The sequence below is a fragment of the Perna viridis genome, chromosome 7, assembly GCF_037379345.1.
Source record: "Perna viridis isolate PV_CMFRI_1.1 ecotype Kerala chromosome 7, ASM3737934v1, whole genome shotgun sequence".
Taxonomy (NCBI): domain Eukaryota; kingdom Metazoa; phylum Mollusca; class Bivalvia; order Mytilida; family Mytilidae; genus Perna; species Perna viridis.
The window spans coordinates 18,878,431-18,906,358 of record NC_142451.1 but is presented as its reverse complement, the minus strand read 5'-3'; the positions used below and the strand labels follow the sequence as shown (position 1 = coordinate 18,906,358).

The window sequence follows — 27,928 nt, the reverse complement described above, 5'->3', positions numbered from 1 at the left end:
TTTTCAATATAGTCAATTTGATTGTCTGGAGTCACAATTATTTTGCGATGTTTAAGCACCCGGTCTGATAGGAGACATAACTTACTTACAGTGGACAAAAATATGCAAACCATGAGCACAATATCTGTGTAAACACGTTGCAACACTTTTGAGGAGATGTATAACAAATAGTACGGCTTAAAGCAAAATATTTTGAAATTTACTAATCTGTGAGGATTAAAGACAATATTCTTTCATGCTGTGAAAATGTCAAACTGTTTTAGCGCAAAATCCAACTATTTCGTTCAATAGCATTAGTTTTCATACAAGCTGTTTGCGACTACAGATAATCTGGATTATATTGGTTTTTCAAAGTATTACATAAAACAAAATCAAAATAGCGGAAAAGTCCAAACTTAACCCAATACACATTTCTATTTATGAAAATATATTGAATTTAGCATATTTCAATTCTATAGATATTTAGTGTTACTAAGCCCCTCCTTACTGAACAGTGTATTCATTTTCATCCAATAGCTGATTAGTAAGTTTTGATTACCCTCTGGGTTGTTCATGTAAAACTCTGATCTGATACTAGGGTCGAAATCACAGCTCCTCCTATCAAACGAAAGCTGCTTCAGGCGTAACATGATCAGAAACACTTCGCATTAAGGCGCTTTAAAATTTGCAGATTTAATTTTTTTGTCAAAGTAGAAATCTTAAGTAAATATTAATATTTAAAATTATTTAAAGACCGTTTACAAAACAAAACAGAGCTTGTAAAAGGAGAGAGTTTTCAACAACAGATCTTACTATTCTATCACGCGTGGACATGTACTAATTCGCCCTCAGTGTTAACCCGAATGTCTTCATGAGGGAGGAAACGATGGTCGAAAAGTCGAACCTAACCCTTTCAGACGGTGGGTTCGATTACTACAGTAACGAAATCCCTTATGATCACCAGCATGCAGGGAGCAGGGTAAGTCAAAATACATATTAGGATTCTTTTCCATTTCTATTTGTATGTTTTAGTTTAGAATTGCACGTTGTAGATTTGTTTTCATTTTACGTTTTATGGTGTGACAGTTTAAACAGCATAACATGTATTTACACAGTTTATGATTTTTCCTACTTTTTTTTCGGACTCTCTGGGTTTTATTTGAACTACAATCTTTTAGAATTCTTTATACTAAATATAGTATTTATAAATAATCGTTGTTTATATTTGTTGTTATATTCAAGTATTATTATTAATATATTGTCCAATTGAAACTTTTAAAAAATCAGATTGATACTGTCCAGAAATTTTGTCGGCATTAAACTCTTTAAAGGTACCTACAAAATATTTTCATAAAAGAATTAAAGATGGTGAGAAAAGATTGAGTTAATGTGTGAATGTGATAATTTGGCGGCATGTTTCTTATTAAGTAATCAGGCTGGTGGTGTATATCAGATGAAGTAAGCTACATATTATTGATAAATAAGTATTATGGTTTATTTCCTGACCAATTGTTGGAAGCAAATATTTTATGATATCATCTCCTTCTGAAAATACCATTTTTCACCTTGCCAGCAATATTATTTTTCTTCTTATCTCTTTTCCTCAAAATTTGCTGTGTTTATCAGGAAATTAACAAACATTAAAATCCGAATAAAAATATCTTTAAAATCTGCTCAAATTATAAGTCTCTAGTTCAAAACATGTTCCATATTCCTATTGCAAAATGAATTTAACATATATTCCTGTGTTACAAATAGTTCACATACTTGCGAAAATATGTCAATTGTTTGATAAATGTTTCTTTTGTTGCACATGCACCGGGCACTTTTGTACAAAAGTAAAAATTTACTTTACTCTTAACCTGGGTGTTATTGCTTATCAGCTAAGTGTCAACTCGGAACCTCGTCGGCATTTATCACCCATGTAAGATGCTTATCGAAAGGAGGCGATTTTGTCAAAAGTGACGCTTGAAATTAAGGAGAGCAGATTGCAGATTATTCTTGATGAAAATTACGAGACTTCATTGACAAGTTATGTGCATTCTAAATGCAGTAAAGTTCTTGTTTATGTTTCTCGTATCTTTTATTTCACTCGGAATATCAGTTTTACTAACATTTTTCACTTACACCGTGTTTTTATAAGATATTTTTTATTCTTCAAAATGTAAACCTTTTTTTCTTTTTGGAGTAAATCAGACATATAATGGATACGCAGGGCGTAGTAAACTTAGTAGAATATTTTTGATTGCGTGTCTCTGAAGTGAATCTGTCAGATTTATATGAATAGAATAACATTTTAATTTGATGTTAAGCAGACGACCCAATGCTGGTCGTATCCGATTATTAAGTTCAAAATTAAGTAAAGATGGGACACGTGCCATTAATAACACACTACGGTTATTTTAATTACTTGGTACTTCTTATTAATTGCTGCTAGCGTACGTCCGGATCGTTCGGATAGACCTCTTCGAAACAATTGGATGTAATGTTCCGAACTGTCAATTCTCGTGGCCTAAGTACCCGTACCAGCTTCAACGAGATCTCTGTAATTAAGCATTTGACAGAAAGCATAATCTTCTAGGATTGTGGTTACTAAGTTTATTTTTTCTTCGAGCCAAAATGAAATTTGAGAATGAAGAATATCCAAAGTCTATAATTTTGTAAACAGCTTCAAGCCTACACATTTGAATTAATTCAAAGCAGTTCTATAAAATGAAATTTTGCTTAATCTAGATACGACCTTTTCATCTCTCAACCATCAGACCATCATATGCATTTAGTTTCAACCGAAACTTTAAGTCTCAATTTTCAAGGTTTAAATTGCGACTAGATTGTTTTCCCAAATATCATCAAAACATATTTCAGAATATCATAATAGCTTAAACTTTAAACATGTCTAGTTCCAATTCATATAAATCTGTTTTGTCATTTTTATTCAGACTCATATTTAGTGTTTTTAAATTCCCATTAATACAGACAGTCATATTCAATGACTTTGAAAATGCCTTCATAATTATTTTATTTCAGTATTGTATGTTTGTCTGTTCATTTTGTATGTTATCTCAGCATTAATTTCATAATCGTTTTCTGTCACTTTTAGACGATGCCAGTGCTAAACAAGTTTGAAAGCCAGAATTTCTGTGCTGGATGTGGAATTCGTATTTTGGATAGATATTACTTGTTGGCAGTTGACAAACAATGGCATGTGACATGCTTAAAGTGCTCGGACTGTAAAATACAGCTTGATTCTGAACTGACGTGCTTCGCTCGAGGAGGAAGTATCTTCTGTAAAGAGGATTATTACAGGTAAGTCGGCGGTGAATGGGCAACTTAAGGCATTCTTTCATAGATGTATTTTAATGTTTTGTAGAATAGATCTTCGTGTATGATTTGGAAGTAGTCGTGGTTATCTTGTGACAACTGTTCGCAGAAAAAAATATATGAGCTGTATTTTAAAAACTAAATATATTGCAATAAAAAAAATATTTTATTAAAATTCATAATATTGACGTTACAGTTTTATTGAATTAAGAATGGTGTCCTCGGTGAAAACCTTTAAAATTTCTTAGTAAAATATTATCAAGTAGCATCGTGAAGATATACTTATATACATGTATACTAGTAAATCACATCATATTTATTAATTTTTGAAAACTTAATGTAAAAAAAAATCTTTCTATTGACTGGACATTTAAAAGTCACGTGGCATTATTATTGATTTTGGTCGTTATATTTTTTTTAGATATTGCAATGTCTTTTTTAATATTGAGGTGTATTTTTTTTTTAGAATTTCTAAATTTTATGACATGACAATATCATTAATTTCCTTTTTTTCACTAATACATGTATATACATGTATATGATAGTTCCTGTCATATCTTTGCCTCCTTGGTCTGTGCAGTCATAACGACCTGTATTCATTCATACATCGATGTGATATTTCTAATATTCATATTAAAATATGGGATGTAATACATTATAATTTATTCAATTGATAGTTTTACTTCCAGACAGGACACACGAATCTTTCATTCATTGTCCACGCCGCTTGTAGCAGTTTTTGTGATTGTATATGCTACTATATACGAATAAAATTTTCTTCTATGCAAAATGCTTTTAAGACATTTATAAGTATGAAACTGTTTAATGCTATCTCTTCAGTTCTAACATCTTTATAATCGGTTGACACAATACTGTATCGAAATTTTCTGAATTTTAGAATGTGTTAAACTAACTCGAAGAACTTAAATCTCTGCTAAATAAAGGTTTTGTCACTGTGAACCTGATCAGTGCTTTCATTTTTTTCAATTAGTAGTTTAAATTATCATTGAAAAATATTTAAAAAATCTTTTTAATATTATATGTCTGATAGCATTCCCTTTATATGAAAATGTTCATATCATATTATCACTAAAGTCTGTGTGAATGAGTGATATATATACTTCTACCTTGTAAACATAATTTTTTATTCCTGAATTTTCTGTCGTTTTGTCGTTTGTTTTAGTTCGTACCCATGTGGTTGTTTGTTTGTTTGTTTGTGTTTTGTTTTTGTTTTCTTTGTTATTAATTACTATGGGAAAGAAAGAAGACGACGCATCTATGTATGAATTAAAGACATACAATCAGGTTGCATTTTTCTCCTTTGTATATGATTAATTTTGTCTCTATTATTTATAAATCAATTTGGCATAAAATATCAAATATTTTAAGTATAAATTTTAAACAAAACTTCTCCGTTTGAACGTTCACCTTCCGTGTGAAAAGGATACGAATATTTACCCGGAAATTTGCTTCAAATGCCCAGATTTCTTTTCCATTTACTTATTTAAATATTTGTTTCAATTTTTCAAAGTGCCACAGGGTGTTCTTAATTTTAGAAAATAAATAGAAAAACATTTAAATGTACTTGTTTCAAGTGAAACTTTTATAAATTAATTAAATATTTAGACTAAACTTCAATTTAATACAGAGTTTTCGATGATCCTTTTACCATAATCTAGCATTTCTTTTCAGACGTCTTTACATTAAGAATTAAAAGCAAAACTGAACATGACCTCAGAAATTGTCAAACAACAAACTTTATTATTACAAACACGTTCCTAGTGTCATTATTTATGTATAAAACACTACCATGATTACAGCTTCATTTAAAACACGAAAAACAATACCGAATAGTAAATAATTTTTACAACCCAATACCAAGTGGTATTGATTGAGGAAATCAATTTGTTTCGGAAAATGTTCTTTTTAAAATCGCTACTTGGTGTCTCGTACTGACGGCGGGTAGCTATTGTTGCTTTTTGATAATCTGCATTAAAACCTTATAATTTCATGTGGCCCGCATGGTTAGGTATTTATGAAGCATACAATATAGTAATTTTCCAATGGCATTCTCAATTCACCAAGTTATTTAACCTGGCTTGAAGCATCTAGGTGGTCTGTCTCTCTTCTTTCATAAAGAACAAATATTTGAACAGTTAAGCGTAAAGTATCATATTTAATATTTACCGGCAAGAAGTGTGTACTTTAAAACTGAATAACTTGCTTCTGTTCATTGAGTTAAAGTTCGTCGGAGAAACTTTCTTTTCTTTTTTCTGCAGAAAAATAAACTTAACGCCCTACTCCTGCTCCTTTGAATGACTAGCCTCAGAATAATCTTTAAGTATTGAGGAGAGTTGAAATATTTTGAAGTATTTGTGAACAATAATTAAATTTCGAATACAAATTGAATACAGATTTTTGTATCCATTATCCGGTGCTTAAGATATGCAATAAGGAATTTGTAGAACCCCAGTTTTTCATGGGAGTCCTTAAACGGACGAAGTATGTGGATAAGGTGTCATGATCAGTTATAGAGAATAACTAGCACCTCTTTTGTTTCGGTCTTTATTTCCCTGCCCAACATTTCCCAGTCCATCTGAAAAAGAAAACTATCAACAGACCCCTTCAAGTTTCACGATGCTGGATTCGTTATTTGGATACTTTTTATTCTATACACATTTTTTTTTTATATTTTTCTATGTGTCTAGACTTGCTCCGGGTCTCCCAGTACGAGTGATATAAACATTCACTTCGTCCAAGCTGTATAGAAAAATTTCCGCAGATACCATTGGATTTCTAGTATGCTAATATGAAATTTTAGTGAGAAACTTGTAGCAAGTCTCGTCTGTGTTCACGCAACAAAATGTGAAGTGAACTAATCGAAAAATATTCAGTGGGATATATTTTTGTTTCTCTCCCGTGTCGAGTCGGAAAAGAAATTAAAGTCGAAGCTGTTCACAGAACAATAATGAATGCAAGCCCAATGCGACAAGTCCACTTTAAGGTGGGGTTTGACTTCTAATTTCCTTTTCGTTTACTTTCGATGTGTGATCATTTTATTTTGGGACTTCATCCTCTTTGTTCTTTGATATATATACTATTCCAATTAATGCGTTACACCTAATATTAAAGATCTTTTTTCCAGAATATATATATATATATGTGATATTTATTAATGATAGTCTTCCTATATGCGATAGAGTGAACGTCGAAGTTGAACTGAAGTTATCAATTTACTTTCGGCCAACCCACAAGTTTTGCAAATTCATAATGCTTTCCCTTAGTAAAGTTATTGATATTTCTCTACGTTCAATACAAGATTTAAGGCCACTCAGTGCAGTGTACAGCTTCCAGTTTTTATACATGTATATGCTACAGAACATCATTTTGGAATATCTTTTACCTTTCGTCACATGATGTTGTGATACTAGTTTTTACAATATTTTGAGCTTTAGGGGTCAAGGGTTAACACCACGTTTACGCCTGTGTGCATTTATTAGAAATGCAGAATTTTTATATCCTTAGTGGTGTCCAAAACAAACCGGAAGTAGATGAAACAGAAAATCAGGTGATACCTTAGTTTCTCTTTGAAGTACCCAAGACCACGACCGTTTCTTTATCACCGATCATTATTATCAATTTGATCATACTGGCTTCTGAAGTATGTTTTACTTTTGGATGGATTTTTTTTTAATATATTTTCGATCGAAAACCTTTGAAGCCTAAGAATAATCTGAGCTGTGGCCACACATGACAATAACCTGTTTCAGCTGTGTGGGATTTTGAATATGAGAATTTGATTTTTTAAGAGCAGAATAAAGAAATCAGATATTTTTACGTGACAAAGATAAATATATTTCTGACAAAATCTTTGCGATAGGGTATTTATAAAGTGTCTTTAATCTCTAAAATAAACATGTGAGAAATTTGGTGTACTTGCCTCAGAAAAGTGCCGATATTTGCTTTCAAATATTGAGATTTAAAGTTCTCAACCTTGATCCGTTCAATTTATTGAATATCGATGATAGTAAAATATGCCATATAATTCATTTAAGGATAAACACAAATGCATACTCTTATTATAAAGTATACAACAATATTATACTTCAATTACGGAGAACATCCAATGCATTCGTGGGGCTTCCATCATATGATGATATGTCCCAAAGCCGTGTCCATCTCCATGTTTCGATATTCGATAAAATTTATGTGCGCACTTCATCGGTTACCTTTGGTATTGGAGTTCTTTGGAGGATTTTTGGTTCATGCAATAACTTCATGTCGGCAAATTTCACGATCAAATTTAATGTAGGACAGAATTAGAAATTATAATTTGAAATAAAATACGCTGCTTTCAGTTTTGAGGTTCGTTTAATCGGTCATCTGTCATTTATTTCAACACATTGACTTCTTGATATTGGGATTTTCACGTGTAGAATACGTAATTTCGTTGTCCGTATTTCATATATTTGAAAATTTCGATGAAAAAAAATTATGATTTGAAACCATTTTAATGTTGGTAGTGTGCATGGTAGAATTTACTTTCTATGAAGTATACGAGTCGACTCAAGAACATTATCGATTTAAAGAATTTGTATTATTCGTTGATTTTTTTCATAATTCGTGTATATGTAAATACACCGATAAACGCGAAAACGATATCATTTTTGGTGTCTCATCTTTAATTATTTTCTTACATATTCATTTTAAATGTCATTCATTTTTCTCATTATTATTAATTAATGAATTAAGATTCGGAATGGGAATAAATAACCGATTTTTACATGCTGTAAAGGATCGAGTATGGCATGTTTTTACAATAGGACCAGATCCAGACACTTTGAAAAAGAGAGGTGCCAGCGGAGGTTCCTTAGGGGTCCTAGGACATTTTTTTGCCATTTTTTGTCAATTTGACACATGTAAATGACAAATTTTCCAATAAAAAATGGGGTGCCAACCACCTGCACCCCCTCTGAATCCGCCACTGGATTTGTTTTTAATTTTTCACCAAGTTTGTCCAATTAACCTATTGTAGCAAGCTTTTATGTTTTGTCCGTATTTACCTCATCTGTTAAGGATTTTACATCTGCGGGCGTATCTAGCAGCGCCCCGTGAAGCATTTTATCTTTTTTTTCTCACAATTTCAGTTTATTTGATCATGTCGTGTATTTTTTTCGTCATTATTAAACAGTATAAGTTCAGGAGAGGATGATTATATATATGGTGTTAAAGACCAAGTGCTTCTTTATTTATAGAGATTGTTTTTAATTTTCGACCAAAATATGCGATATAACCTTCTGTAACAAACTTTTAAATTGTCTCATCTGACTGGGATTCGACTTCTTCGTATATATTTAGCTCCGCCCCACGGAGCATTTTATTTTCTCATATATTCAATGATGACCATGTCGTTATTTTTCTGGTCATTGCTAATCAACAAAAAGGAATAAGTTATATTATATTCTTTTTTTACCATGTTATGCTATATAACCTACTGAAGCAAGCTATGTTTTGCCCATGCATGCATATGCCTACTGTTTAGGGTTCGGCCTCTTCGGGTGTATCTAGCTACGCCCCGCAAAGTACTTTTTCACATGTACAGTTTATATTCAATTCGTCGTTATTTATCAAAACTTTGGGAATTAGAAGAGGAGTAAATTTAAGACTCTGTATCGGCAGTACAGGACCGAGTGCTGTCTTTACATGTCGATAAATTGTATTTTATATTGGTGTGGGAAACAAAATCCAGTAAATTGGAAAATTCCAATGCACTGCATATGAACGGTCCAAAATATCTTTGTTTTCCATTTTCTTACCGTTTCCAGATATAACTTACATGATGATATTAACCAAACTGCAGTAATGTATATTTGCATTCATTACAGTTGACTATAACTCCTGTAAGCAGCATAACAACAGTTAATAAAATGAAATTCGTAGGAATTTGCATTTTTTGTTTTGATGCAGAGTTTTATCTTTCAAATAACTCAAGCTTGTAATCAGTTCATGGAAACATGATATTTCAAATTTCATTCTTATCTTAAAACAAATAACAAAAAATCTTATTAATAATTAAAAATTCCCATTATCACTCAGCTGTGAATTTTGGCACCAGTATTTCTTGTTTTTCAAGATTTTCAATTATGAATTTAGAAATATTGCTGATCCGTTACGAGAAACGAATTGATAAAAAGTCACACAAGATATGATGTGCCATATGAATCCGTTCTTTGCTTATTACCAATCTGTCAGTTCGGAAACTATTACAAAAATATTTAGTTATAATTCTTCGTTCCGGACCACCAACCTTGTCGGGCTTTTTCCTGCTTTCTAAGCATTTTCTGAGGAATATCATATCGATAATTCAAAATACGATCACAATTGCAGGAACTGTTGAAAATTTTATTGACAGACGAGACTTCAACTTCATTGGCGGGAAAAGTGGCATGGGGCGCAACTAAGCTTGAAAATGTCATTGGAAACTTGATTTTTCATTCGCATGATTTAAATCTTCGGTTTTGTCAGTTGGTAAAGAAATTGTACCCGAGTACAGTACCAAGATGAACTGCTGATTGGGGCATAAATCGATTTACCAGAAACGAAATCGAGAGGGCGTTTTAGTGCGTTATTTGTCTATATGACTATACCATTTGCAAACTTATATGTTTTGGTAGCTGGAAAGAGAAACATATTCTGTAAAATATCAATAAGTTAGTAATTTTTCTATTAATTTTTGTTTTCGTGCATGGCGCAATGATATGCTTTTATATAATAAAAGAAAAATAATATTAAGTGAACCACAGTTTGATATTATTAGTATAGAATTATATTTGCATCAGGGGTCCACATTTTCTTCTGTTCCGTGTTCGTTAAATCAACTGTTTCTTTTTTCTGAAAAAAGTCAAAGTTCATTGATGAAATGGGAGAACCAATAGCAAATGTCGACAGAAGAAAGGGTTATAAAACTGCGTATCTACCGACATATAGTTACGAATAGCTGAAGCCTATAGTGTAGAAATTAGTTTAATCTAGAAGTAAGACTGAAGAATTCAATCATTGAAGAGGAAAAAAGTACTTGCATGGTCTCAACTAATGATAGCCGTCGTTACAAAGCCATTAGTGGTGCCAAAAATGAACACAACAGAAGATTACAAATGTAAATTCTCTTTACTATGACCGGTAAAACTAATGACCTAATTCGACCAGTCATAGATGTCGTTACAACAATGCTAGCTATCGGAATACGTTTACGCATTCAAATTACGTTGGAGCAGTTTCTTTACTTGTATTGTAGATGTAAGATAAATATTAACTCGCACAAGATTTTTTAGTACAATAAGGACTGATACAATATCTTCATGCATGGTACTTATAAGTCATTTTTGACTTTAAAAAAATCTTTGTAACAAATTGCGGTATCAAAAAAAAATATGTTGTCATTGGCGGCGGCGTCGTCCATAGACATTTTGTTTTCGTTCAATAGCTTAAATAATAGTTTGTCCTGAATTAAATTTAATTTCATAGTTCTGATTACGAAAATGCGCCAGTTTGTGTAATATTCAGGTGTATTGTCGATTTAGATGTAACGCCTAGACGAATGAACATAAAACTGGCCGACATCCTGTGCACACTTAAACTACAAACAACAAACTATCTGTTGGTCTTTTCCAGTTTCTACATTTTCAAGGCGAAATTCAATTTACCGACCTTCATGTTGAAAGTGTTAGTCAAATTACCCTATCATTGAAAAAAAAAATCATGTCCGAAAACAAATTTACCCCAATTAGACACGACTGTGTTACTAATTGTTGCATAGACACCTATGTGTCCAGTAAAAGCACTGAGTTTCTTGGCAACTATTTTTAAATACGGGGGCACATTTACCTAAATACTGAAGTCTTAGAACATAATTTCAACAATAAGATCTGAAAAAGGAAACTCTAACCAACCATTTTCGTTTTGGTTAGAAACGCATGTTGTATAATATATAATCAGAATTTAAATTTGATATTGTATCAAGCTTGAGTGTTACTCTAACTGTTCAGGTTCAACTTTGCGGTCGTATCAGGCTGTCACATGCTTAAGCATTTCCTTATGGTAAAGCTACGTCATGAACAATTTTAAAGGGTGAATTCGACTATGAGATAGGATGAATATCGCTTATATCCTTTTGAATATCTTTGACATGGTCCCATAAAATCTTGATTGTTTTCGTTTGTTGGCCTTGGAAGTGATCAAAAGTCTTATGTTTTGCTTATGATATTGGAACACTGACCTGTATCCTCTCAAAATAAAACTCTAACAGGTGATGAGTACTTTATATTTTTCCACAGATGTTTCGAAGAAAATGGATATGAGAAACTTTCTATTTTGAAGAGGTCAAAGATCATCAACGCAAAGAACTAGATATTAAATAACCCGTTTTTACTTAACTACACATTAATCAAATTAATACAAAAGCATTCCATCGAAAGAACAATGCTGGGTTATACATATGGCCTACAAAACCCGGAACACATGACGTGCCTGCACCGACATGCTGTTTGATATTATATTCACCAGATGTAACTTTCGTATTTCTGACATTGCTCTATATTTTTGGACGCGGGGATACGTTGAAATGCATAATTTAGTATCTCAAGAAATTATAGAAAACCATCAAAGGGAAAAACAAGATATGTTTATGATTGTCAGGTGCGCGCACGACACTGTGCCACGCCCCAACTCAACGCCTACCGAATTATCAAAAGTATTTGCAGACAGTTTATGTCCTCAGAGCAATGCATATATATTTCTTCCAACATTAAAATATCGTATTTTATGTGCTCGAGACCTCACATTTTTCCCATATTCGACTGTTTGTAATGGTCGAGAACCGGTTAAATAGCTTATCTTCAATGGAAATCAAACCATTCTAATATTCCAAATCACCATCTCTGGTTTTGTATAACCACGGATCTTCTATATGCACAAAAAAGTAGTTCACTAAATTAGTACCATTTTATTGTGTTATTTATTATCAGTAATGATCTTCATTATATGAAATATCAGGATATTCATGTGTCAGGGAATCGCTGTTAAAAGCCAATTTAAATCCTTTAGTTACACCTGAATATGAATTATTCGAGTGGGGTGTTCAAGTCAAAGCGGGGTGGTCTCCGTTGTATTAGTGAATCATGAGTAAGCACTTTCAATATAGATTATATACCATTTTAAGGCTTTATGACTATTTCCGGAAACTATTCAAAAGATCTAAAAATAGAAATTTTTAAAAAATAAAGGTCGTCTCATTGATTTTGTTGTTCCCAGGGTTTCTCGTGATTTCACGCTTTATTGCGTGAAAGGTTTTTCCCAACTGAACGATTTATTTCGTGTCAGGTTTCTCACGATTCTCTAGTTTTTTTTTTTCAGAAATACCAAATATATAGTGTAAGAACAGTATGAATAGTGTTAAAAAGGGCAAAACAATGAGTAAAAATATGTGTTCGTGTGTTTTTGCTGCAGAAAAAAAACAGCAAAATGGAACCCACCGTTTATACAAGAACTTAGTTCTTCGTGTAAATAAACAGTTTTCTTGGTTCATTATATACAAAACGAAATTTGGAAGATGCCCCCATATAGTGAAATCGCCAAATAAACTCAGAGAAAACGATGATGCTAGAATATAAAGGTAGAATTCTGTCGACTACTAAAATTTTTGAACGGTCAATTTATTTTCTGCTGCTTTACCTTATGAAATGCTGGACTGTCTAATTGATGACTTGTCGCTTTTATTCCGACAGTCGTTCGCTAATTAATAATGTTGCTTACAATTTTGTCTAGATCTTGGAAATCTGAGTCTATTACACAGTGTAAAACCAAAATCTTTATTGCATTTTCATGTGTTATAATCTCTTCTAATTTGATATTTTAGGCGGTTTGGTGTCAAAAGATGTGCGAGGTGTCACCAAGGAATTGCAGCAAACGAACTAGTGATGAAAGCGCGGGAATTAGTTTACCACATCAACTGTTTTACGTGTTCCTCTTGTCATAAAGCTCTTTCGACTGGAGACCAATTTGGTATGAAGGAAAACCTCGTTTATTGTCGAACTGACTATGAAATGTTATTCCAAGGAGAATATTTTCAAAGTTTATCAGACGAACTATCGTGCCACCCGGAAGGTCATTTGCCATTTTATAACGGGGTTGGAACAGTACAGAAAGGACGTCCACGAAAAAGAAAGACCCACTTGGCTGACGGTGATGTTTGTCCACCTGGCATGGGTAAGGTTATATCATAAATGTGACTTACGCAAATAATATTCTAAAAGTGTGTAAATGCATGTTAAAAATTTAGTGGATTGGCTTAAAATCACTATTTGACTAGATCAAATGAACAGGTAAAGGTGAATTCACGAAAAGATTGGCATTGTTAAATCATCTGGTTTTGAGTTTAGAAGTCTATCTTTACCCCTATAACCTTTATAATGTGAAACGTCAAGATGTTTGTTTAGTCTTTCTCCAATTTTTTTCGAATTATTTTATTCCGCTGTTATAATTTTATTCAAAATTTTACTGCATATTTGAGCAGTTTTGTTGATTTTAATCACACATAACTATCCGAAGCGCAGGGGTCGGATCACATCGAACCAGCCTAATTGCTGAGGTTGCATCGAAGATTAAGAGCAGATAGTAATTATATGGTTTAACTCTCGTGTGTAGGTCGTACATCATGGTGATGATGACCAGAGGTCCTGACAGGTTGGGAGAGTTATCATTAACAGGCGATGATTAACGCTATCATCTGATCAGACTGACATTTTGACGTTTCTGTGCGGGTCTGAGTAGGTCATCTGTCGTCGCCGATACCCCTCATTGCCGACGGAATATCGCCAAAACAAACCACTTGTAGACATCGTATTTAGAAGTTCAGTGGCCAATCTGTAAATTATTACCGGATAATGATTTGAGATTTTAGTGTTCTACTTCCTGTAATGCTTTCCTCTAGTGCCAATTATTTTAAATTATTTCAAACAGAGTAATATCGTAAGATCAAACTGCCATTAATTTTTTATTTCCATTAAAAGAGTTATATCTAAATTTAGTTAGTTACATATTAACGTTCTCTATTTAGTACTATTCCTTGAAATAAAATAAAACAAAAATTTATCGCTGTCCTAAATATTTTCATGAGCAGGCGGTAAAATATGGCTGACTCCTTATATTATTGCGTCACTGGCACCTGATTTTCGAAGATGACCTTATTTTCGAAAGTGATTGAGAACTCAGTTTGAAATCATTCTTAGACCACTAGATAATGCAACCTGCATTTAATGTATATACTTTACAAAAAAAATGTGAGAAATTTATCTACACATGAAAAGTCAATAGGTTTTAGCGGTACGAGTAGTTACCTGTTCATGTAGTCGTTCATGTTGGAGCAATTTCCTGTTTTGATGGTTTCTTACGTTCTTAATTTATCAAATAAAACATAAATATTTATTTCAAAAGATTATCAACCAACTTATTCAATATTTTTCCGAATCTTATTGACTTTTTACGGAAAATAAAATTTCTTCTCATCGGTCAATTCCATAAGCGGCCAAATCTTATCTACTTGAGGTCTTTTTGTCATTTTGACAGAGACCAGACGGGCTTAAGAATGCGTCCATTCTACGTATTTTCCCATATTTAATCTTGTGCCATGATAACCCGATACAACGCGATATCTTCATTGTACCAAAGTGACATTACAAATTGTTTTTATAAATCTTACATAAGTTTATTTTATACTTGTTATTCATAATCCTCAGTGTATTTTATTTCTGATAAAACTTGGAGATTTTTGTGATAAAAATCGCATTTTGATAAAAATTTCATCAAATTTCTGGGTTTCATCAGATATCTGGTATTTTTATTTTTGAAATAACAAATAAAATTTACTTAAGTTTTTTTTTCTCTAAAAAAATCAGTGCTTTGTTGACTGCACGTTACGTTAATTTTATATTTTATCTTTATGCAAACAAGAAAACCCGTAAGCTCTCGCGGAAGGAGTGCAAATATTGTTCTAAATTGTTACGCTTTTTAAATATATGCAGTTTTTGTCGGTTCAAACCTAAGTTTTTATTATATAAATAGATATTAAAAAATCTTCTTTCTTTTTAATAAATATAAAGAATGTCATGTCTGATTAGAATTTAAACAAAAACAATCGAGGAAAGTATTCCAACACATATTTTGTTGGTTACGTATTTCAACCAAGATTAAGTATTTAAGTATGATACATATATATATATATGTAGGATTTTGTAATACTTAAAATGGCAAATATAATAGCATTTTAATTTGATTTTAATGAAAATGAGGTGCTACTGAACTGGTATGGCATAAATAACCCCCATAACATTTTTGAAAAAAAAATAAATTTTTAAGTATTTTCTGATTTCCTTTTGGTCAGAATTTTAGTGAAATTGTAATTATTTTGTTTTAATTTTCAAAAATGTTGAATTTGCTCTGATATGTAAATCTTACTTAAATTTGGTCAAAAATCTTTCAAGATTATAAATGATCAAATGAAAAAATCTTGTAGACTAATAAAGTACAATAAACATCGCTTATCGTTCTTTGGAACCTAAAGCATATAATTTTTTTGTGTATCAAACACTGCTATTGGTTGTAAACGATAATGTAGTGACAGTAGCAATATGTCCTCAATGAGATTTAATGAAGAACGATTGACGGAAATTGATAATCAAAAGAGATGAGACAAATACAATAAGGATCAATGCAGAGACTTCGGAATCTATTATTTCTGTTTAAATAAGAGATCAGTTGTATAAGGGATCTGATAATTGGATACGATCTACTCTTTTCATAGTTAATATGATTATGAAAACTAAAATAGTCTTTATGAATGTAATTATTTGTTTTCATCTATAATCGAATACACTCAATTTATTTTTTATGGAAATTGGAAATGACAAAATGCCGAGTTCAGCGTGACAATTGAATTATATTAATAAACATATGTGATGAGTTCACTGGATATAGACCCTATTCACATGGGTTACTTTGCATTTTATTTTATTAAAAGTTTCGGATTTTTATGATTTTTTTAATGCCATAATAATACTTTGGTTATACAATTATTATTTTTATGTTCATGAAAAAAACTTTCATTATACTCATAATAAATTCATTTGACAGTCATTGTTGGGCCTAATCGGTGACCGACATTAGTAAAACGTATTTTTTAAATTTTGTAAATATTGTTTATTTAAAAAAAAATAACATGTATAAATTTTCATCAGAATAATCGAACAACAACAAATGGAAATGTTTACTGTTTTTAAACTGAAAATATCCGCATCGCAAAATTTGTCTTCATAAAAAAGAAATGACATACAACATTTTATTTTTTTTAATCGAGAAGAGGATTGCCAAGCCCATTCTTATTCTGAGATACAAATCGGAAGCAAAAACCTGTAATTATTTACTGAAACAGTCAAGGGACGTTGTCCATCTCTTTTAACGGTCATTAGTCAAACACCAGCTTACATTCCACAATGTCAACTGTCTTGGAGAATCAGAGATATAAGCATCATAAAAACTGCCAATTTGTTTAATTATCAAATCTTACAAATTTATAAAATGTCAATGCGCGTGCCTTATTGGTTTTAATGGGCAAGGTAGGGTTTGCTTCGTTTAATTATGGACGATACGGACAAATTATGTCTGTTTTATTGTAAAGATGGGATCAAGATCGGGGTCGTGGCACCTATAATGGATAACCCTCGTCAGAGTTAATTTAGCTGATAACAGGCAAATCAGAACTTTCTACCCATCCAGAGAAAGTAGTTTGTGTTAGTTATCATAACCTAAAGGAATATGATTTCAGCGTCATTTTTTCAACGTATTTTGTATAAATGAATAAATAAACAACAGTCTATGACTTTCTACCCATCTAGAAGAACTATTAGTTTGTGCTGTTTATCAAAACCTATAGGAATATGATTTCAGCTTATTGAAATATTTTTGTGTAAGTAAATAAATAAAAATTCTTAAAATCCGGCATAAACCTAGAACAAGAGTTGACCTTCGCAACTTACTGTATTGAATAATAATAAGGGAGTTGTCTCAAGGACGTGAGAAATTCGTTTTTGGTTTAAATTCGAGTCCATCCTTTTACACACTTGAAGTAAAACTAGGAACAAAAGCATTGTTAATCCCAGAAACCCCACTGAGAGAGTGACCATGGTCCCTGGATAATCTCATCTTTAGGCTATGCCCCCGACAATTGTAATTTTACACGTCATTGTTTCGAATTTTCGTCCATTGAAAACTTTCAGCGGGAGTTAAGATAAAATTGTCACAAATTTTCTATTTGTTTCGTGTCTCTCTCAACAACTACAATAGCATTCCTGTCGGTCAAGTACACTTTAAACTTTCCGATTTTTCCTTCACCGAGGTGAGTTCTAACATGGCGGTCTATAGTCGTGGTTTATCCTTCAAGCAAATTTTAACAAGAGACGTTTTGACACATCTCTAGAATTCCATGTAGTAAGTAAGAAAAGGGACAAATAAATGACAGTTACGTGTTAAGGATTGTTATGAATTGACAATAGCCTGACGTAAGAAATTAGATATATCTGCATTTGGCGACAGAAGTTTTCCTTAGAAACAACAAAAATACTTTTGATTTGTTTCCCAGAGGTGACTTTTTCCTTCTTAACCACTCATGCATTCATTTGACAGCGTAAAACAACTGGTGTGGGCATAGGTACACTTCGTTGAAAGTTTGAATCAATAAAAACATTACAAACGGAATAAGCTTTCAGCTTTGTTAAGATCTAATGAATTCCTTTGTTGAGTATTTGCAAAAATGAGAAACTCAGTTCTCTCACGGCCTGTCATTACTTTCATATTTCAAGAAAATCTTTCGAAGGCATTCTTGATTAGAAGCGACAAGTTGGCAAAGGTAAAACAGTGCTTCCAGCTTTTTCTATAATAAAACATATAAAAACTTGCCTGCTGATAGTTCAAAAAGAAAAAAACGAATGATGTAGTGCTGACATTCAAATCTTCTAAATTCTAGATTATCTTTCAGTATTCTCTTTTATACAGATGTTTTGTTGCAAAATTTAGATCTTTTCAATATCTTCTAGATAATCTCTCTTGATCATAATTCAAAATCATTCTTTTTTCTATTTCAAACATTAGAGAGCGTATCATCACGGTATCGTTATCACAACGAGGCTCTATTTCAAAGCGATGTCGTACCTTTTGTGAAGACTGTGAGATAACATGGTCGTCTTTTTGACGTGGATGCTTGAGAAATGTTTTAAGAAATATGAGTATAATCTATGCTATAACAATTTAGCGTCAATTTGTTATTCTAGAAGGTTATCTCAGGTCCTTGATAAGGGATACATATCCTGCACATTTATTATATAGGCACAGCTAGAATCTAAAACGAAACACGATCGGAACATTTGTTTCCTATCACTTTCCAGAGTTGTTTCTATTCGTCTTTGCTGTATCTGGATTAAATTGACTTCAAAGAACTAAACTTGATACAGAATCAGAATTTATAAATTGATCTATTCCAAATTTTCCACCAAATCATCATGACATGCAACTTTAAAGTATGTATGCATGTTTTGCGTATACAAGGTCTACTGGTCTGCGCATCCTATAGTACTATATCACTGATAGTTATGCATTGTTATTTTCTTTACTTTTACACATTTCAATAAAGTTTAAAAAAATTTTCGCCCTTAATAGCCATATAAAATCATGAACTTAAAGCCTAAATTGTTATTTTCTAAATCGTATATATTTAAACTTTTCCCCATTAGATCATCGTCGGCGATTGCTATAATAATTGTTATTTCTTTTCATGAATGCATATTTTAAAGTTGACCATGAAAACTTTTACATTTACAAATCTTCGTCTGAATTCGGCACCACTTTGAAACAGCGGAAAAATAGCGTATACTCCCATAATTGAGAGAAACTTCCGGTCGCCCATGCCATTATATAAGGGGGATGTGGGAGTACAAAACATAAAAATAACTTTTATCTTTTTAATCGTTATTTCAAGTCCTTTTAGCTCAAGATGAGAAACTTTGTACTGGACAGGAGCGCCAAGTGATTTCCCTTTGTGAAAATTATCTCGTCCTCATGTGCAATATCTTGGTTTCCGTAAGAATGACTATCGGGTGCATCGGTTTTGTTGTGGAATTTAGCCTTTTATAAGTACCTTTGTTCAATATATAATACTTTAATGTTACGCTGTTTGGATATGAATTCTGTCTGATTTGTTCATAAATAAGCAAACAATTAAATCATTTACATTGTAATGATGTCGGATGCTTTTTTCTTCCGAGAATCGTATGTTCGCTGGTGTAATTAATTTGTTAAGACTCAGCATTAAGTATTTAACCTATATTTTAGTACATAGATACCGCAAATCTTTTTGTAACTGTCATTCATAAAACGATCCCCACTTGAACCTGACATACTAAACTGGAGTGTGTTCCGAAAGGTTGGCAGGACCGGAATTGAAATCTAGGTCACAAGAAATCTGCAATTGACCGCGGTTACAGTTTTTGTGTGTGTTCGGTAGCCGACAGGATGTTACTACAAAGATTTAGCCTAAAGTAGTTTAAAAGTGAATGGCGTATATCCTTGTATATTAAAGTGCTATTTCCCTTTTGTGTTTAGCCCTTCACGTACTACTTTTTCTAGAAAATTATATGAATAAAAACCGCAGAGATCATCAAAATATGATTAATTTTTTTTACTAATACAATGAAATCATGCAGAAACTCCGAGCTGCACCTGTGTCAGTCAGCCTGGATTAACAAAACAAAATATTGAAAATTTTAAGCAAAACGGTAGACGTGTACTTTCTTCTCATTTCATTATCTCGTTCTACCGTGTGTGTATAAGGGCTAGTTTATTTTAATGGAAATTGGAAATTTCTGTCATTTTCGCACGGACAGCTTGATCGATGAAGATTCTTTGATAAATATTCAACAATAGATGGAATTGTTGAGTATTTACAACAGCAGTGACCATTTTGTTTAGACTTTGAATTATAAATTGGAACGGTTAGGAAATATTAGATGTTTTCTAATTGTAAACATGACAACAAAGAAAATAATTATTTGCGTTAATGAATTTTGAATTTTTTTGTCTCAACTTTGAACCAGTTAAATTACTTTTCCACCCATTTAGAAAATCATTGTTTAGGTGTAAAATATGAAAATTAAGTTTTTTTTAGTTTTATATTTACCGATTTTGTTTTTGTTTTTTTTTTGTTTTTGTTTTTTTTTCCATCTTTTAATTATTACTTTATTTGTTCTAAAGTACAATCTTTCCCCATAAGTATTTTCTATATCGTGGTTACTTAATTGTTTCTGATTGGTCAATTTGGTATCTATTGGTGTTGTGGAGTTTAAATTTACACTACGTGTTTTAGTACGATCATCCTCAAACATACTACAAAAATAGGTATATATGAAAACGTGAAAGGTTATTTTCCTGAAACTTTTTTCAGTGGTTTAGCTTGTTGTAGGCCGCGGAAATCCCGATGTTTCTTATTTCAAGCCTTATTTAAGTTCTTGTTGTGGCAAGTGATTTACAGAAAGCAGTACAAATATTTATCTTTAAAATCTAATATTTACCAGAAATGTTTGTCACCAAATAAATCCATACGTCTTTTTGTGGTTAAAGTGGGTCGGTTTAATATTATATTTATACACTCTGCTATTCAGTCTATAGCGAAGTAAATAAAAAAGATTTAATATTTGTCCAGTTAAAGCCATGCAATGAATCTCTCTTTGTTTCTGTTTTCGTGTCTGATCAGAAACATTTCGAAAGAAAAAATACATTAACATACTGAAAGAGAAGCATTTCCCTGAAATGGTCGTAGGTTATCAAACTTAGTCAAGGTAATTCTTCTGATGGTCCATAGTATGTATACAGATTTAATTCTCACATATAAATTTCCATTTAAGACAAGGTATCCAACATTCTCTTGTTCAAAGAAATGAACTAACCTCTATATGTACAATTTTGACGAACTTCCATTTTTGCAAATTTCGGATCATTTTATTCTGTGCCCTTTTGTTGTTCTAAGCAGATGATATAGCGATCAGAACATTGACTACCAGGTTGATTACCCTCCATGGGGCGCAGTAATTTGTAGATGATGATTTAGAGTGTTAAAACTATTGCAGAAATCTCCACTTTCTCGGCGGGGAAGTTTTAAACGTAGCTATCACCGATAACGAGCCGGTGATTTATTATTGCCTCGTTCTCCTTTAGCAAGGCGTGCTGTAAAATTTGAGCTTCACATAACTACAGTTGCTCATTTGCTTTTGTCGATTCGATTTTAGTTACTTTGTGTTCTTTGTTGTGTATGTCTGTTTTCCATGTCTGGTCTTTGTCCCTGGATTGCATTCTTTTGATTACCGCTATAACCTTGGTTCCCTTGATTACTCTTTGATTGTAAATCTACAGATCTTACTACTTTTAAAACATATCTATCATATCTGCAATGCTGTTTATGACCGTTTGTTAAAGCTGACAGAAAAATGAAAGAATTATCCTTTAAAAAATGTTTTAATCAGCATGTTGTTTTAAGACTCAGGACACCATTAATGGTAGAATGGTACTATTTCCCATTATTTTAGGTTGGCCTATTGTGTACCCTCAGGTAAATACTTCCAGGCACTGTGATTGGACAAATTGTGCTGATTCCCGTAATGTTTTATTAATTCCAGACTCTAACATTATTATACTTTTGAAAAAAATGCATTGTATTTTTTTATATAAATATTATGATTTTTTAAAATTTATGTGCCATTCACAGATAAAGGGGAAACTTTGACCCCAAACATCATCTGCTTAAAATACAACAGAAACGAGAGGGATATGCTACGACTTTGCTCACAATTTTAGTTTGTGAAATGAAGATATGACTGGAAAATATTCTGTTTATAGCTACGTCGTTGTTTTGAAGGGGTGAATTTTTTTAAGTTTGACTATAGTTGCCTATGACAAATAAATAGTACCGTTCTACCTATAAGCGTGTAAATTGATCTTCTGAAACTTAAAATAACTGAAAATAACTAGTAACTAGAATAGAAGACATTGTTTCTTAAAAAAACCCATTAAATATCACTCCAAGGAAGACAAGTCACTTTCAGTTGGGGACAAATGCTTCATCAAGGGGAATCAAAGTGTATTTTTGCTACGCATGTTTTACGAGGTTCAGGACATGGTGTCCATGTTTCAGTGATATGTTGGCGGTCCCATCGTCCAAAATGTCCATAATCTAGCTATTTGCACTCCGTTTTATAATGTACAAGTCATGTAACTGTTTGGATTTTAGCACCAATGGCTTCGACTAAATTTACATATGTTTTTGGCAATGAACGAGGGGTACATCGAAAAAATACTGGATCCTACTTTTCGTGGCACCTATTTGCTTGATTGTTTTTCGTTTGTTTTTTCTTTTTTTTTTATTCTTGAAAAAGACGGTCTGTCATTCCTCGATGAACAAACGTAGCGCCATGTCGGCTATAGAATGCGACTCTTTACAGTGATATACATACTTCCTCAGTCTTGTGGTTTACCTAAACATGTTAATAAACTTTCAGTGGGGCCCAAATTGAGCGGATCGGTGCGAAACGCATTGTAAAAGAGTCAATCTAGCTAGAATTTGATTTATTGTAAAAACATATATTGTGGGAATGCTTGAGAGCTGTGAAGTTGATGCAGATACCATGTTCGGTGTATCTGATGAATGAATTCTATGTAAATTGTTTGGAAAATCCATCAAAGTAAAGCTAATGTCAGACTTTAATCAAATGTAAACTTTGTTTTGAGGTTAACGATAAAACAATAGTTACAAACATTTGAAGTACTTATATTCGTGGGTATCAATTTTCGTGGTTTAGGGGAAAATCACAAGTTCGTGGATTCTTCAATTCGTGGTATTGATGATCCTGTCATACAATTTAAAGAAAATAATCCTTTTCATTGGGAACCAAATTTCGTGGTTTTAGCCACGAAATCCACTAAAATTTATACCCCACGAACAATAGTACTTTCAAACTACTATATTTTGAAGCAACAATGGAAATGTTCAAAACTCAAAATACTAGTTCAATATAACTGCTTTATTACGATACAAACTGTTCTGTGCTAACTAAATATAAATGTATGTTTTGTAAAAACCGCGGGTAAAGAAATAATAAAGTTCTTCGAGTACTGTATATGAAATGAAAAATGAGTTCTGTCATGCATGACAGATTGAAAGATCCCTTATGTCCCGACTATTTTTGAAAGAATTGCCCCTACCCCGTGGACTATGCATTCCGCCCGGGTAACCTTGAACTAGTTCTCAATGTTTTGTGAGATGAAAATGACACCGCTAACACCTTTCACTTTCTTACATAATCATTTGAGCAAAACTGTTTGTTTTATCTGGTTTAATTATGCATGTAATCTAAAGAATTAGGCGTCGCCTGTGAGATGACGTGAATATAAACTGGTATCCTCGTCAGTAAGATATAAGCAAACGAAAAGAAGTTTGTGGTTGTTTTATGTCTATCCCTCCTCCCGAACATGTAAGACGAATGAAAAAAAATGTCAAAAATCAAACGATAAAAACACGAATGCCAAAATAAAATAGAAGAGACATCTTAACCTGATATTTTATGCGCAAATGAAATATAAATCCTATACTAGATACAATGTAAATATTTATATTTTATGTCGCATTTTCCTTTTTTCATTGTATTCTGGATTTGACATCTGATCACGGTGTTTTAGACAAGCAGGGGAAGCCTACTCTACCTGTGCACCTAGTCCATACTCCAGTGTTTTAATGGGGAACGGTTGCTCATTTATTCTTTAGTGTCTGTTTGTATTCCAACCTAATTAATATTAGACCTGTCAATTGTTCCATTCAGTCACTGCATGTAGGATCTAACAACACTCCATTCTACTTTCTCCTCAGATGACCATTCTGATCACCAAATAGGATTTTATCTTTCATGAATTTGAATGCTTTAATCAAGGGAAAAAAACTGAGGATTCTGAAAAGGTCTCCTGAACAGGAAGTAGAATAAAGTGTTGTTAGATCCTTACTGCAGTGAGTGAATGGAACGATTGATATATCTAATTTTAGATTGTTAGTATTTATTTAGTTAATTTTTGTCTTATTTATTGTGTTTTGTCTGTTATTAAGTGCTCGTTCTAATTCTGGCCTCCATGGGAAACGTGATGCATGCTGTCCGGAAGATTTTCTTGGGAACTGAATACATACCAAGTTTGGTTAAAATTGATCGGTGTTAAGGAATAAAACAAAATCTTCGTGACCTTGATTTTAATCTATCATCCCAAATTTAATGGCATCCAGAATTGCTTTTAGAACTTTAGTCAAAATCCTTTAAAGCTCATAACTTTGTTGGCTAATAATGTGTTCGCTTAAAAACAGTCAGAGTCAAGTAAGACCTTGGTCCGTCGGTATTAATATAGAAACGAATTTAGAGTGATGGTGGTCTGCTGTAAACAAAAATATTTGCAAATGTAGATAAATATATATACCCTGTCAGCAAATCGTGTGAACAATATCTGCATGTTTATTGTGACATCTCTGTGCAACACCATTGCAAATAGAAGTTGCAATCATCCGTGACGCTTTTACCCAACCATACGTAAACATCCGTCAAGCAGAAATGCCACACATTCAGTTGTCGTCTGCTACTTTCCATATGCCCTGCGTCACTGGGATGATTTATTGTAGCAGATTTACTTTAAATAAAATCGATTACGAAATGAAAGATCAAGACAAGATGAATAATATTTCGTTTTGCTTTTCAGCTACACATAGTATATTCCTTCGGGTTTTTATGCATTTCTAATTCCATAGAAACATCATGATCGCCGTAGCATTATCTATTTCTTCAAAATGAATTTGGAATCCTCTTTTTTGTAGGTCTGGTGCCGGGTGATGGGGATAGAGGGGGTGATATGATGAGGCAAGATGGTTACTGCAGTCAACAACCTCCACGACAGAAAAGAGTCCGAACATCATTTAAGCACCACCAATTAAGAACAATGAAATCATACTTTAACTTAAATCATAATCCAGATGCTAAAGATTTGAAACAGTTATCACAAAAGACTGGATTGTCCAAACGAGTGCTGCAGGTAAGCTTTCTGGTGGAGCGAGTGCTTCTGAAAGTCGTAACTGTACAAACGGATGTCTTTAAACTAGATCCAGAGTATCTTTAAATGTTTCATCTGAAAAGGTATAATATTACTTTTCATCAAAGTTCCTTCCATCAACACCTCCGTAGTATCACGACTTTATGCCTTCATCAGATAGTTTTATTGAGTGATATGATACAGCTGTGTTTTTTCGTATTCTTTTTGAATACTACTATCATTCATATTTTTGTAGCAAAATATACATGTTCATGTGTAAAAGGATTTGTTTTTATTTCTTTCAGGTGTGGTTTCAAAATGCACGAGCGAAACATAGACGCAATCAAATGAAATCGGACGGAGATAAACCTGATAAAGCCGACAACCCAAATCATACTTCTGATAATATAGACGACGACAAACACAAAGACTCATTATCGATGTCGGAAATTACCGACAGTCAATCTCCAATCATGTCCGATATTAGTTCATCGCCGTCTCTGTCGGAACTTCACAGTGGCCATGTGGAATCCGACCATTCGACCAGTAGCCTCTCAGATCTTTTCACGAACTCAATAAATTCTATCAACTGATGGAATTTTCAGTCATAAACAGATGTACATCAGTGCTATTTTACCTCGTTTTGAAATCAACTTGTTTTTATCATTTGACTCCTTTTTTAGTTCAGGAACGAAAATGGATGTAATGGGTGCTGATGCATAAACGCAATAATTCAAAGGCTTAGCTTAAGTTGATATTTCGTGTAGTACGTGTGTCATTAGAGCAGTAAGCTCTTATGAATACGTTATCATAGGTTTCAGTAGGGGCCGATCCAGAATACATGCGTAGAAACAAGAGAGATCATTTTGAAAACAAACTGAAAAGACCAAAAACTTTTCCCTTTCAAATCAAAATGTAATTTTAATCCGACGAGAGTCAGACCGGACGCCGTATGCTGTAGGCGTGCGTACAAACAAGAATAGCACAAGGAATGATTTTTTTTTATATTAAGCATATGTTATCTATATGTTATCATTTAAAAGGAATGAAACACGGAAAGGTATTACAAGTTACTCTTAAGTCTTGAACTATAAAATCATTTGTACGAACTAAAATTCTTTAACGTGTATCTTACTTTCTGCTTTTTATACTTTATTTCGCGTATTATTCTTTTATGTTTTCATTGTCATTCGGAGAGAATCTCACTTGAACGACCTATTTACCTCAACTCATACTTGAAATGACGACGCTTACCAGTGGATGTTTTAACCCCAACCCCTTCGATTCGTTTACTGCAGAAAAAATATAGTGCTTGACTGCTTGAAATGCTGCTAGGACTGCCTTGAGTTGGCAGTGGAGTAAACAGTTGCTTACTCATTTATAAAAGAATTGGCGAATTATTGCTTGATGTATTAGAAAATGAATCGAGCGCACCTTAATATTATTAATTTAGGTCGGCACGGATAATCGAGTCAAATGACAATCATGATAGATAGATGTGTATATGTTATATATATTTATGTTTTGTCTCCGTTGCATTGATACGTTTTAAATGAAATTTAGATGTATCTTTTATTTTGTTGAATTTTATAATAAACCAATACGATAATTTGAAAGTGTGATTTTCAATCAAATTTTCGTATTTTCTTGTATTATGAAAAGTTTTGGGACTTTTTAATATAAGACATTCTTCATCAAGTAAATTATGTTTCTAGAAAAAGACAATTCATAGAAGGTGAAGAAAACGGCGTTTATTTATTAATATTCACTGAGTATATCTTAATTTCAAACATTAAAAAAAACACTATAATCAGAAGAACGCAACCGGCTAATTGCGTAAAAATATGTGGTAAAACAAACTAATTTTGACCTGATATGGCAAAGACGGATCCAGACAGGAAGTCCAGAAAAGGAGTCAAAACAATTATTGATTATTACCCCCCCCCCCCCAAAAAAAAAAAAAAATGCCCAACATTAACAAAATTGCCAACAAAAGGGGTTTCAAATCAAAGGACTTCCCCATCCTGGATTCGCCACTGGTTGTGGTATAAAGAAGATGAATACAATTAAACAGTCAAGACATTTTTCCATTAGAAATAAAAAAAAAACGATGTAGATTCATGCTGCCAATTTCTTTTTTTAAAAACGCCGCTGTATACAATACAGCGACAACATTTACGTTTATGTGTGTGTGTAAAACGCACCTTTTCAATTCATTTTCATGCCTACAAGTTTGAATGGAGATGGGAGTCTAAACTTCTCAGATTTTTATTACCGCAATAATGCGGTTGTATATTGGTATGGCAATTTGTTCTTTTTAAATTCGATCGAATATGTCCTGCTGTCGTCACCGTCATTGTCCGGCGTCCATGGTTTATTTTGATTTCCGGACCACAACTTAAGCACAAGTGTATGGTTCTTC

At 32.7% G+C, this 27,928-nt stretch overlaps 1 protein-coding gene across 1 annotated transcript; it reads left to right on the top strand.

The window, feature by feature from the left end:
* Positions 1–33: 33 nt before the first annotated feature.
* On the top strand, positions 34–27,122 carry LOC148611664 (LIM/homeobox protein Lhx9-like). Its single transcript, XM_088592437.1, has 5 exons — positions 34–958; positions 3,080–3,285; positions 13,214–13,563; positions 25,295–25,509; positions 25,812–27,122. The coding sequence occupies exons 1-5, from the start codon at positions 851–853 to the stop codon at positions 26,097–26,099; spliced, it is 1,167 nt and encodes a 388-aa protein (XP_088448563.1). The 5' UTR covers positions 34–850; the 3' UTR covers positions 26,100–27,122.
* The last annotated feature ends 806 nt before the right edge of the window (positions 27,123–27,928 follow it).

Coding starts and splice junctions, on each gene's coding strand:
- LOC148611664 (XM_088592437.1), top strand. CDS start 851: ATGAGGGAGGAAACGATGGTCGAAAAGTCGAACCTAACCCTTTCAGAC. Junction 959..3,079: donor ACCAGCATGCAGGGAGCAGG/GTAAGTCAAAAT, acceptor TGTCACTTTTAG/ACGATGCCAGTGCTAAACAA. Junction 13,564..25,294: donor TGTTTGTCCACCTGGCATGG/GTAAGGTTATAT, acceptor TCTTTTTTGTAG/GTCTGGTGCCGGGTGATGGG.